This window comes from Passer domesticus, chromosome 10, assembly GCF_036417665.1.
Source record: "Passer domesticus isolate bPasDom1 chromosome 10, bPasDom1.hap1, whole genome shotgun sequence".
In the NCBI taxonomy this organism is placed as follows: domain Eukaryota; kingdom Metazoa; phylum Chordata; class Aves; order Passeriformes; family Passeridae; genus Passer; species Passer domesticus.
The window spans coordinates 17,484,237-17,495,537 of record NC_087483.1 but is presented as its reverse complement, the minus strand read 5'-3'; the positions used below and the strand labels follow the sequence as shown (position 1 = coordinate 17,495,537).

At 52.9% G+C, this 11,301-nt stretch overlaps 1 protein-coding gene across 1 annotated transcript; it reads right to left on the bottom strand.

The window, feature by feature from the left end:
• FZD5 (frizzled class receptor 5) lies at window positions 1-4,557 on the bottom strand. The gene is made up of 2 exons (XM_064434099.1): window positions 2,791-4,557; window positions 1-942 (listed from the first exon to the last, which is right to left on the bottom strand). Exons 1-2 carry the CDS (start codon window positions 4,433-4,435, stop codon window positions 785-787), a joined length of 1,803 nt encoding a protein of 600 aa, XP_064290169.1. The 5' UTR covers window positions 4,436-4,557; the 3' UTR covers window positions 1-784.
• Between the last annotated feature and the right edge of the window lie 6,744 nt (window positions 4,558-11,301).

The window sequence follows — 11,301 nt, the reverse complement described above, 5'->3', positions numbered from 1 at the left end:
TAAAGAAAACAACACACATTATTTTTTATCCTCATAAATAACTAATCTTGATACTTCTCTTTGAATAAAATTTCTTCAGCTTTTCACATAATATAGTACAGTTATTTAAGCAACATTGAACAGCATCGGTAACGGAAGAGGCAAAACCCAACACGTAAATTGGCTACAGCAGACAGGGCACACGGCAACGGCTCCTTCCCCCCTCCTGCCACTTGTTGCTGAGAAGCCAGGCTCAAACACGAGTTGATTGTATTACCCTACCATTACATCAAAGCTGAAAATGCTCTTACATTTTTCAATAGGCAACGGTTTGTAGCTAATCTTGGATTTCTTTACACAGTCAGTTGCACTTTGGAAAAAACAAAAACAGCAAAATACCACCTGTGACATGGTTTTGTTCATTGTATTGCATGATGTGTGTTTAGCTGTATCTACAAAAGGCACTAGAGAGAGAGAGGAGTCCAGCAAGGTGTGGACTGGAGGAGGTTGGAATAATTTAATGCCCTGGATTACAGCACGAGACTACCCACGGTGTCTCTGCGCCCGACCTGCCTCACTGCTGAGAACACACCTGTCCCTAACCTGTATCAAAGGTCACTACGGCTTCTTTATGTACAAATTAGGTATAATACAACTATTTACAGTGTGTAACACAATATGGTGCAATTCTGTCCACAATAAAGCACTCCAACATGCTGGAGGGGGTGAGCCCTATTGCAAGAGTGCAGATGGGTGCAGCTGAACAGTCCCTGGTGAGCCCTCCATCCTTGCACCTCTGTCCCCTCTATCCAGGACTCCCCAGAGACACCCATGCAGTACCTTTATCCGGCGATGAGATTGAGAGTTCCCTCACTTCCCAGGTTTTGGTTTTAAAATGAGGTGGAAACCTTTTTAACTGAAGTGGTCCAAAGGTGTTAAGAACAACCTCAGATCCTTGCAGCCCTGCAGAAGCAAAGCCAGCAGTTGTTCTCCAGTGCTTGAGCAGCTGGGTCACAGTGCCACGCTTGAAGGAGGGCACAAAGGACTCCAGTAATGGCTGGGTAGTTACATACATGCTTAGGGCAGGTGGAAAAAAAAATTAAAACCCAGGTGCTTTCACAAGTGGCCAGAGGCAGCCAGCCCCATCCCGTGCCACAGCTGGAGCCCCTTGCCCTGGCTGCATTTAGTGACTTTGACAACAGGGCCCCCCCACCATTATTCTACTTACTGAAACCCAGCTGTCACCACTGCTTAATGGCAGGCAATGGTTCTGTCAGTGCTCAGCTGCTGTCTGATCCAGGGAAGTGAAAAAGGCTTGGAAATTTGGAGGAAAAGAGGTATGAGTGCTCAGTTAAGTTTTCCTTAATTAACTGCTCCCTCTCAAACCTGGTACTCTCTCTAGCAGAGGCAGAGCTTTGAGAAAAGCAGCAACAAGTATTGAAGCCGACTGACTGGAAAACCCAGCTGCTGCTCCGGAGAGACAGCCTGCCACCTGGCTGGGACACCCCCGTGCAGTCACTGCTCGCTGCAGGCCTGCAACCACCCTTCAGGGTTGGCTGTGCACGCTCAGCTGCTGTGCCACATGCCTCAGCTGCCGGGCAGGACACAGGGCCTGCCTCCTTGCCCCAGGTAACCCAGACGGGACAGGGGGACCGAGGAACTGCCCCCACTGCAGAGGCGAGTGGCACCGACCTTCCCAGGGCACAGGGCAGCGCAGGAGAGCCCCGCTCTGGGTGCCAGAGCCAAACCCGTGCTGGGCCGGCAGCCTCAGCGCCCGCACGGCCCCTTGTGCAGCCCCGCGGGCTGAGTGGCTCCATGGCAGGGCAGCTGGCTGCCCCTCGCAGGGCAGGGAGCTGCTGACACCCAGCTGAGCCCAGCCAGGCAGCTCCTGCCTGCTCCGAGCCCCTGACTGGAGGGAGCCCGATGTGCTTGCCCAGGGCAGAAGGGACCGCAGGGCAGATCACTGGTCCCTGCCTGCCAGCAGAGAGCTGGGACCCTGTCCCTGTGGCAGATCCTCTGCATGGCCCTTTCCTCCTGCTCTGCCACCACCCATGAAACCCCAGCCCGCACAGCTCCTCCCCTCCTGCTCAGTGTGCTGCTGCCTGGGCAGGGCCAGCGGCTGCCTCACACCAGGGCCCCCAGGCTTCTCCTCCTCAATACGTGGTGTGCCTGGGGGCTCTGGGGGCTCTGAGGGCAGTCTCCTGCGCTGCCCAGGGCACCCAGGGAAGCAGCACCCCCTGCTAGCTCTCCCTGGCCCACACTCTGGGCTTTAATGAGGGGCTCAGTGGCAGTGCCAGCCCCCAGCTGGGGTTGGGGGCCACCATCTGCCCTGCCTGTTGCAGCTCTGCCTTTCACCCTAGAAGCAGCAAGACCTGCCCAGAGGCTCGTTGTGGAACACAAATCAGTGCTTGAGGGCTGACTGCCACCTGACTGGCCCACAGGCAACAGCATCCCAGGACCCCAACCAAGATGTGGGACCCCAAATGGGGCATACATGGCAGTGCCAGGCTCCAGACCACCCCGTCCCTCTGCCCCCACATAGTTGGCAGCACCTCCTCCTGCCCTGCCTGGCGCTGCAGCTGCTCTGTGCCCGTGGTCCCAGGCAGCACCACCACATTGGGACTGAAGATGCCAGGGGTGGCCCAGCTGTCACCCCCTCTTCTGTGGCCCAGGGTCTTCGCAACCCTCTCCTCCGTGTGGCTGGGGTCACTGAGGCTCCCTCTGGTCACACATGGGACAGTGGGACCTGCTTGTGGTAGGAGGCCATACTGGGCAGCACCGTCCTGCCCACCAGTGCCGGGCTGGCCTCACCGTACACAGAGGCGCCCGCGGGCTTCCTGGCCCGGCAGCAGCGGGTGCTGAAGCGCCTCCAGGACTCGAGTGTCTTGCCAGACCAGATCCAAACGCCAGAGGTGATCCCCACCACAAGGCACATGAAGTACTTGAGCATGAAGACAGCATAGTCAGGCTTGGGGCGGTGAGTGTCCCCTGGGCAGGAGCAGTTCTGTGCCTGCTCCCAGGCCTCCCGGTTGTGCTGCTCGTAGATGTAGCAGGCGATGACGATGGTGGCAGGCACGGTGTAAAGCACGGTGAAGATGCCGATGCGGATCATCAGCTTCTCCAGCTTGTCAGTTTTGGTGCCGCCCTGCTTGATCACGCTGCGGATGCGAAAGAGCGAGATGAAGCCAGCCAGCAGGAAGAGGCTGCCGGTGAAGAGATAAACCACCAGTGGTGCCAGCACAAAGCCCCGCAGATTCTCCAGGCTCTGGTTGCCCACATAGCAAACCCCAGCCACTGGGTCACCGTCCACAGAGCTCAGTGCCAGTACAGCAATGGATTTGGCACTGGGGATGAGCCAGGCAGCCAGGTGGAAGTACTGCGAATAGCTGGCAATGGCCTCATTGCCCCACTTCATGCCAGCTGCCAGGAACCAGGTGAGGGACAGGATGACCCACCAGATAGAGCTGGCCATGCCGAAGAAGTAGAGGAGAAGGAAAACCACGGTGCAGAGAGCAGGGCCTGTGGTCTCGTAATGGATGTGGTGGTGCTCCGGGTTGCAAGCCACATTGGCGTGCCCTGCCACCAGCCGCACGATGTAGCCCAAGGAGACGAAGAGGTAGCAGGCAGAGAGGAAGATGATGGGGCGCTCGGGGTACTTGAAGCGCTCCATGTCAATGAGGAAGGTGGCCACGGTGGTTGAGGTGGAGAGGAAGCAGAGGATGGACCAGAGGCCGATCCAGAAGGTAGCGAAGGTCTTCTCATCCTGGGTAAAGTAGGGCTGGTAGCAGGGGATGGCACAGTTGAGTACCTTCCCAGTCCTGATGCGGTTGTACAGCGGATGGGACTCCTTGGAGATGGGGATCAAGGGCGCCTTGCACTTGCAGGTCTGACCACAGTCCAGCCCTGAGAGGCGCTGCCCATCGAGTGGAGTCAGGTTTTTGGCCAAGTCCTTGGCAGGGCGCGTGGGCTTCCCGAAGAAAGGCGGCAGGGTGGTGGCTTCCGTGTGGTTGTATCCCATGCAAAGCACCTCGGAGTCCCCCAGCACCGGCAGGCTGTCACAGCTCATCCTCTCGGGCCAGGCAAAGCCGTACTGCTGCATGATGGGCGAGCAGCCGGCCTTGGCCCGCTCGCAGACGGAGCGGCAGGGGGGCAGCGGCTTCGAGTAGTCGGACAGGCAGATGGGGGTGTACATGCTGCAGAGGAAGAAGCGCAGGTCCGGGGAGCACTGGATCTCCACCAGCGGCCAGAACTGGTGCACCTCCAGCCCAGCCTCGTCCTGCGTGTCGTGGTTGAACTGGTTGGGCATGTAGGTGAGGTTGTAGCCGATGCCCTTGCACATCGGCACCGTGATCTCCTGGCACACCGGCGCCTTGGAGGCGGCGCGCCCCGCCGCCGGCAGCCCCAGCAGCAGCGGCAGCCCCAGCAGCAGCGGCACCGGCAGCCCCCGGCCGCCCATCGCCGCCGCGCGTCCTACCGCCGCCGCATGTCCCGGGCACCTGCCGCCTCCGCGCCGGGAGCGGGGCCCGGCCGGGAGCGAGAGCGGGATCCCGACCGCCGCCGCCGCCGCCACCTGCGCTCTGGGGCGGGCGAGCGCCCCCGCTCCGCGCCGCGCCCGCGCCCCGCCCCGGGCCCGCCCCGGGCCCGCCCCCGCCGCTGGCCCCGCCCCGCCGGGGCTCCCCGCGGCCGCCCCCGCGCCGGGCACCGCGTCCCGCGGCGGCGGAGCGCCGCGCTGCCCCGGGCCGCTGCGCAGCCGTCCCGCTGGGTCCCCGTGCGCCGGCGCTCGGAGTCCCGCGGCGGCCCCAGGGGCAGGCGGCGAAGTGAGAAGATGACGGTGCTGGAAAGCACTGACTGCTCCGCATCTGTCCATCGCCTTCCCCTCTTGCCCGCCGGGGCCCTCCCGAGACCCGGGACCCTCCGCCCCGCCACGGCCCGGCAGGCTTCCCCGGCTGGGCGCGAAGAGCTAAGCGGCGGGAGGAGGAGGGCAGGCGGTGCCCGCGGCGCTGCTGCCGCTTCTCCCCTTCCTCCTCGGGCCCTTCAGCCCCTCTTCGCGGGAAGGGGCCGGGGCCTCGCCCGCCGTAACGGGACTGGGACGAACGGGGAAGCCCTGGGTAGGGGAAGGGGAGACGTGAAGGGGTTCTGACCGCTTTGCCCTGCTCTAGCCCGGGCACAAGGGGCACTGTAGCCTCAACCGGCGCTGCCCGCGCCCGGGCTGCCCCGTGGGGCAGCGCTCCTGACTCCCGGAACGCTGAGCCTCGGCGGGAAGGAAAACCGCCCCTGTCCCGGTGCAGGCAGCTGCGCTACCACATTCCTGCCCTGGATTCCGGTCGCCATCCTCTCCGCCAGCCCTTTTCTTCCCGCCCAGGCGGGCGGCAGGCGCTGCAGCGCTGCAGAGACCGTGCCGGGGCACAGCGCTCTGCCCAGCGCCCCGGGACCGCGGGCTCCTGCCAGAGCCACCGAGGGGGTCGCGCTCAGCTGCCAGCAATTCCAATTCTCCAGTCCATGCATTCGTAAAGACCGAAATTGCCAGCCTGATTTTAAGTGCTTCCCTGAAAGCCCTGTAGCCCACGGCATGATCAGGGCACACAGGGGAACAGACCTGCTTCAGAAGTCAGATTCGGGGGTCCAGACTGCAGCTGCTATGGCAGAGCCTTATTCTGGCCAAGGTAGAAGGCTGCTCCCAAGTCCTTGCACAGGAGCTACTCACTCCACCTCAGTGGATGTGGATGGAAAGGCATTTTAGACCAGAGTACTTGCACCCAGCCCTGCATCTACTAGTCAAGACATACCCACAGTACATCAGATACAGACACCTTGCATTCAAGGCCTGGTGCTGGGGAACACCAGCACCCAAAATACCCCTACCTGCACCAAAGCTCACAAAGCAAATACTCAAAGCACGACATAGCTGCTGCCTTCCTCCCAGAAGTAAAGCCTGGCTTGCTTATTGCTCTGAGGCCAGTGGCTGAGGTACCCACAGGCAGAGCACTGACTGCTGATGACCAAAGTCATCAGTCATTTTAAGGCGAGAGACCTCACAATCACCTCTGAAATCCACATCCACCCAGACTAGGCATGCATATTACTTGGCACTGTCAACTTTGATGCTTAACATTTTTTTTAAAAAAGGAAAAAAAAAATCTTGCATCCCTATACCTCTTTGGTTTATGCTGTAAGTTTTACCTGTAATAGAGCTATACAGAAGAAAATTATAAGTCACATGTTCCTTTGGAAGACAGTAGCATATCCTTGTAGCAGGAGTCATAACTTTTAATTCTCCTCAACAATGAGTTCTGTGAACTAGCAGCCCAGCAGAAAGCAATCACAGACAGTTTCATTATGGCTGTCAGTTGATTATCCAAATTATAGCTGAGAGAAGAGGGCAGCCTTTTTATTATCATCATTGCTGTACAATTAGAAAATGCTGATGAAGCTCCATAAGAGCAAAAATTGTCTTTTTTTGTTGGCATTTTTCATTTTTTTAAGCATTCTCTTGGGCAACATCTTCGTTTGATTTGACACACAATGGGGAATGGGTACATAAGTGGGAAAGGAGAAGATAAGAAGGGGAAAATGGGGCAGCTCTTCATTTCAGTTAATCTATCAACTCTTGCAGCCTGGTTCAGGTTTTGCCACTCCTCCAGATGTATCTAATTCTTAGAGCCTGGCTGTAAATAATGCTGCATTTGCTACACTGGGGACACATAAAATCCAATTAAGAGCCAGGTAGACATCTGTTGGCTTGCTCTGTGCTTCTGTTTCCTTTTTGGTATTTATGAATATGTAGCAGAACAACCAGAGCAGGATTAAATATGGGGTATGTGCAAGTGCAGTTGATAGGTTTGTTACTCATCTCTTCAGTACAGTATGAGAGTACAGTGCTTTATGTGCATCCAGCATTATTAGTAACAGAAGATATGTCTGCACAAAATTTACTGTGTCAAACAATACAGACAAAAAAGGAAGTGTTTCCTGGCCCTAAGAAAATGCTTTTGTAGCTAAAAAGCTCTTAATTTATTAAAAATTGCTTTACCTTTTATCCATGTGCAGAAGTGTCCATGAAGCTCCACCGTGCTAGACTGGTCTGCTTGGGAGTACATCCAACCCCTGCTCCTGGCTGCAGCCCAGAGGATTCAGGCATGGACTGGCAATAGTGTCCTCACAGACATACCTTCCACCCACTGAGGCGTTTTCAGCTGGCATGCAGTGGTTCCTGGTAGGAGCAGAAAGTAAAAGGGTGGTAAATATTTCTGTATTTGGTTCTTTCACTGCTGATTGTCAGTGTACACTGTTTACCTGGACAAATTGCTTTTGTGAACAATACCATGACTTTTAAAAGACTTTAGAAAAGGACTGAGTTTCCTTTGTAAAGACTGGCTATTGCCCTTGCCCTTGTTAGAGGACTCAGCAGACTTTTGCAAAGAGCTTTTCAGCCCAGGCTTTGGGCAGGGACAAAGCCAGAGAGCACTGATCTCGCTCTTGGCTTTGCCGGCACCAAAGCAGGGCAGGAACCTCCTGCCCCTCTTGTCACAGGATCAGCACACCCCTTGGCCTCCACCCTTCTTGCCTGAAGCAGCAAATCGTGGTTTTGTCTGCACTGCTGACAGTCTCCAGCTCCCAGGAAGGGAGCAGTGGGGGCCCAGCACAGGTGACTCCGGTCTCCCGGTGCTGGTGGGCAGCCTGCCAGTCACCCCAGCTGGAGGCTGTGCTGGCTCAGGCATTGCTCAAATTAGCAGTGACCCCTGATAACAAACTGCTTGAGTGAGGGGGTGCTGGGGACCATAAGGTGGTTTCTAGCAGCACAAGACTGTGCCTTACTGCCTGTCACGAGTGCAGGAACAGACATCACTTTTGGCAGCACCGGCACAGCAGACCACTGTGCACTGGTACAAAAGGATATCAGTGTTTGCCCCATGGCTGCATGCTGCACCAAGGCAGGTGTGCTTCTGCTTCCACCTGTGGCAAGTGTTTGCCTTCCCACCTGAGAGCTGCAGCTCCAGGCTGCCTGTGCTGCAAACCCCAGCAGCAAGACTGACCTCGTGTAACAGCACCTGGAGAAGGGAGCTCCTAAATTAGACCAAGGTTCTTGCTGCACTGCAGGCAGGAGGGACCTGACAGGCAGGGAAACAGAGGGACTCTTGGCCTTTTGCAAGCAGGCAGAGCAGAGTGAGAATCACTGCCAGCATTTGCAGAGGGACCCCAGCACCCAAATCCTACTGAAGTGTAACAGCAGCAGGGGTGAACACATCTCATGTGCCCAGATGAATTAAAGGCTGTGGCCTGGGGACAGGAATCCAGATTTAAATCACTTGAATGCTTTTCACCATGCCTTGCTGAAATTCCCTTAAAAATCCTAGCTTACATCAATACAATTTGGTTTTATATACACCTGTGCAATTACACACCTTAGCATATTGCTGGAAAACAAAACCATACCAAACTGTAGCCATATCAAAAAAGTTACATGGAACTTGAAAACTTCTGAGTGAATTAATCCAAAACTTAATTTCTAACAGTGGCACAGACTTTAGCAACACCTAACTAACACAAGTGCTGCAGTTTGAAAAAAATGCCACCAAAAGCTCAGGTAAGTAAAATGAAAGTAAAATCAGGAAGAGTGGCTCCATATAAAACTAATCTTGCCATACTCATCACTTATTAATTAACTACACTTGTACATGAAAGTGCACATAAAATATATGTAATAAGCTTTCTTTAGTCTCCCCAGGTACTGGGAACCTTCCCATGAGCCACTGTTTGAATACTGAAGGGATATTCCTGTCCTGAGGTGCCACTACTCACAGCATGGAGAGGCAGGATCAGGGCTCTGGCCCAGAGCTGCAGGAGCACTGGTGGTGATGAGGATGGGTCTCTACCATACCACAGCCATGGCTTAGCTTCAAATCTCCTTGCTGTGACTCACAACACTGACATGAAGAGGAAACAGTGAAGTTCCTTACATCTAATTTTCTTGGGGGTATAGTGCAGCCTGAAACATCTGAAACTTTTCAGATATGTAGTTTTTTAAACACAGCATATTATGCTTTTTTTTTCTTTTCTTTTTCTCTCAAAAGAAAACAGTCCCCATAGTGAAGTTGACATGATAAATTAGTATGGCCCTGGCAAAGCCCTCACTCTTCATTTGGCAAATACTTATTTATGAACTTTCAATTTGTGGCTTATGTAACAACAGGGTGAGTGACTTTCAAAAAAAGCTCCGCCATGTATTGACCTGATACAGCCTAATGGGCCCTTCAGAGCAATTAGGATTTATTGTGTTAGCGTCTATTGTGTGTAGAGACCATTTTAAAAACATGTGTTATTTACCCAGAAAGCAGTAATGACTGTTTAAATACAGTGAGATCGTTTCTTAAACTCTTGTTGCTCTATACATTGCAAAGAAGTTACTCCAAATATTTTTCAGTTAAATACTTTGCTCCTGTGGGATTTCCAAGCTGGATTATTGTATGGCACATATATTTGCATGCCTATAGCTATAAGTGAACTGAGCTCCCAGGAAAGCTGCAAAATGAGCAGCCTTGAAGCATGGAATCCGAGATTTTTTTCTCAGCCAAGAGGCCAGTGCTTGCCACTCTAGTGGTCTGAGCAGCTCAGGCCTTTTTCTAACTTAGAGAGCAGAGCATTTCCCATGAACCACACGAGTTTTGCCTTGTCTGACCTGAAAGTCCAGCAAAAGTGACCTTATGAGCCATGAAGCTGTGGTTTGCATCACAGCACATCTAACCCTGTACATGCACATGAGGTGGGGCCATCACCACTTCCCTGTAACCTCCTGGGGGCCAGCAAGAACACAAGTGTTGGTTTCTGAAGACCAATGCAGCTGTGAGAAGCCAAAGCCCTGGCTAGGCCCCTGAGCAGGCCTGAAGGAGCCCAGCTTTGCAGCCCAGCAAAGATCAGCGCTGGCTTAACCAGCTCTGACTGACCAGAGTAAAACAAACCCCCAGTTCATACATGGGAGCCATCAAGAGCCTCTATGAAACAATAACAATATAGACTAATTACTGCTTGACTCGTCTTCAGACCAATGCTGTTTTGATCAGCACTATCTCAAAAGTAGTTCTTTCCCTTTCTGCCTTTTTCCTGCCCCCTCCTTTGCTGTGTGAGACCTTCAGGGTGAAACTGCTCAAAGCAGTTCTTCTTTGGCAAAATGCTTTGCCTGCCTTGCTTCAGATCACAGCCTTTGGAGACTTATTTCTATCTGCTTGTTTTACACCAAAACTGACATATTATCTGTTACAGTTGCAGAGACAAGTACTAAGTAGGTTTTTTTATTCCAGCAAAAAGAGGGACAGGTTTTTGTCTGAAAAAATTGTGGCAAGTATTTTAGAGCTAGGATGCAAGTTTGTAATGGCCAATCCTCTGGTGAACAGTCAGCCAGCCTAGACTGAAGCTGGCTATAACTTATGATTTCTGTTTTATGGAAAATTCCAACATTAAAAAACAATGTAAAACACACCAGTTTGTTCCAAACAGGGCAAGCTGCCCATACTTCTGAGCAATCCTGCAGCATCAGGAAAAGCCAGAAGGTTTCCTCACAAAACATGGAGAATTCCTAGAAGCCCCCTGCCCAGGAAAGCCTTAGGAGTGAAGGATGGGGGAGGAGCTGGAGTGGGGGACATGGAAATCCTGGAGTGATGGATCTTGCTGGCAAACGGGGCAGACTTCAGGCAGGAATCTGCCTGGTGAGCATTTGATTCTTAGGTCCTGCCTGATGTTCAGAGAAAGTTGGTCAGTGAAACCAGATACGTTTCCAAGACATTTTCTGTCTCTGCCGAACTGACACTTTACAAAGAAACTGCTCTCAGTATGAACATCTGCAGTTATGGGTGGTCTCTCCTGGCCTTAAAATTCTATGAATTGGTGCAAAACATATGATAACAACTGGTGCTGTTAAAAGCAACTTCAGTCTGTGTTCAGAATAGTTCTAGTTCTGTCTTTTCCTGAAAACACAGAGTTTATTTAAAATACATTTCAAACATATAAGCCAGTTTGACTGCATTTCTTTACTAACATCTCAAGATGTTGTGATCAAGACCTTCCAGATGCAGTGATTCTGGACTCTCTTGAGGCAACATTTAGAGATGGTTTTTTTCCAGAAACTGGACTTCTTTACAACATGCCATATTGCTCATTTAAGATCAGAAGCAATCAAAAATTATGCATTTGAAAGCTTTATCCTGTATGTGTACTTACGTACGTTACCCTAGAGGGAGAACATTCACATACATTTTGTGTTTCTACAAACCAGAAAGTATCAAAGCCAGAGACCTCCTGAAACAATGTCTTCTACCTGACCTTTTAGGC

Bases quoted from the DNA above. Each gene is read 5' to 3' on its own strand.
- FZD5 (XM_064434099.1), bottom strand. From the start codon at position 4,435: ATGGGCGGCCGGGGGCTGCCGGTGCCGCTGCTGCTGGGGCTGCCGCTG. The intron at 943-2,790 runs GTGAGGCCAGCC...TTGCTTCTGCAG, and splicing joins CGCGGGCGCCTCTGTGTACG to GGCTGCAAGGATCTGAGGTT.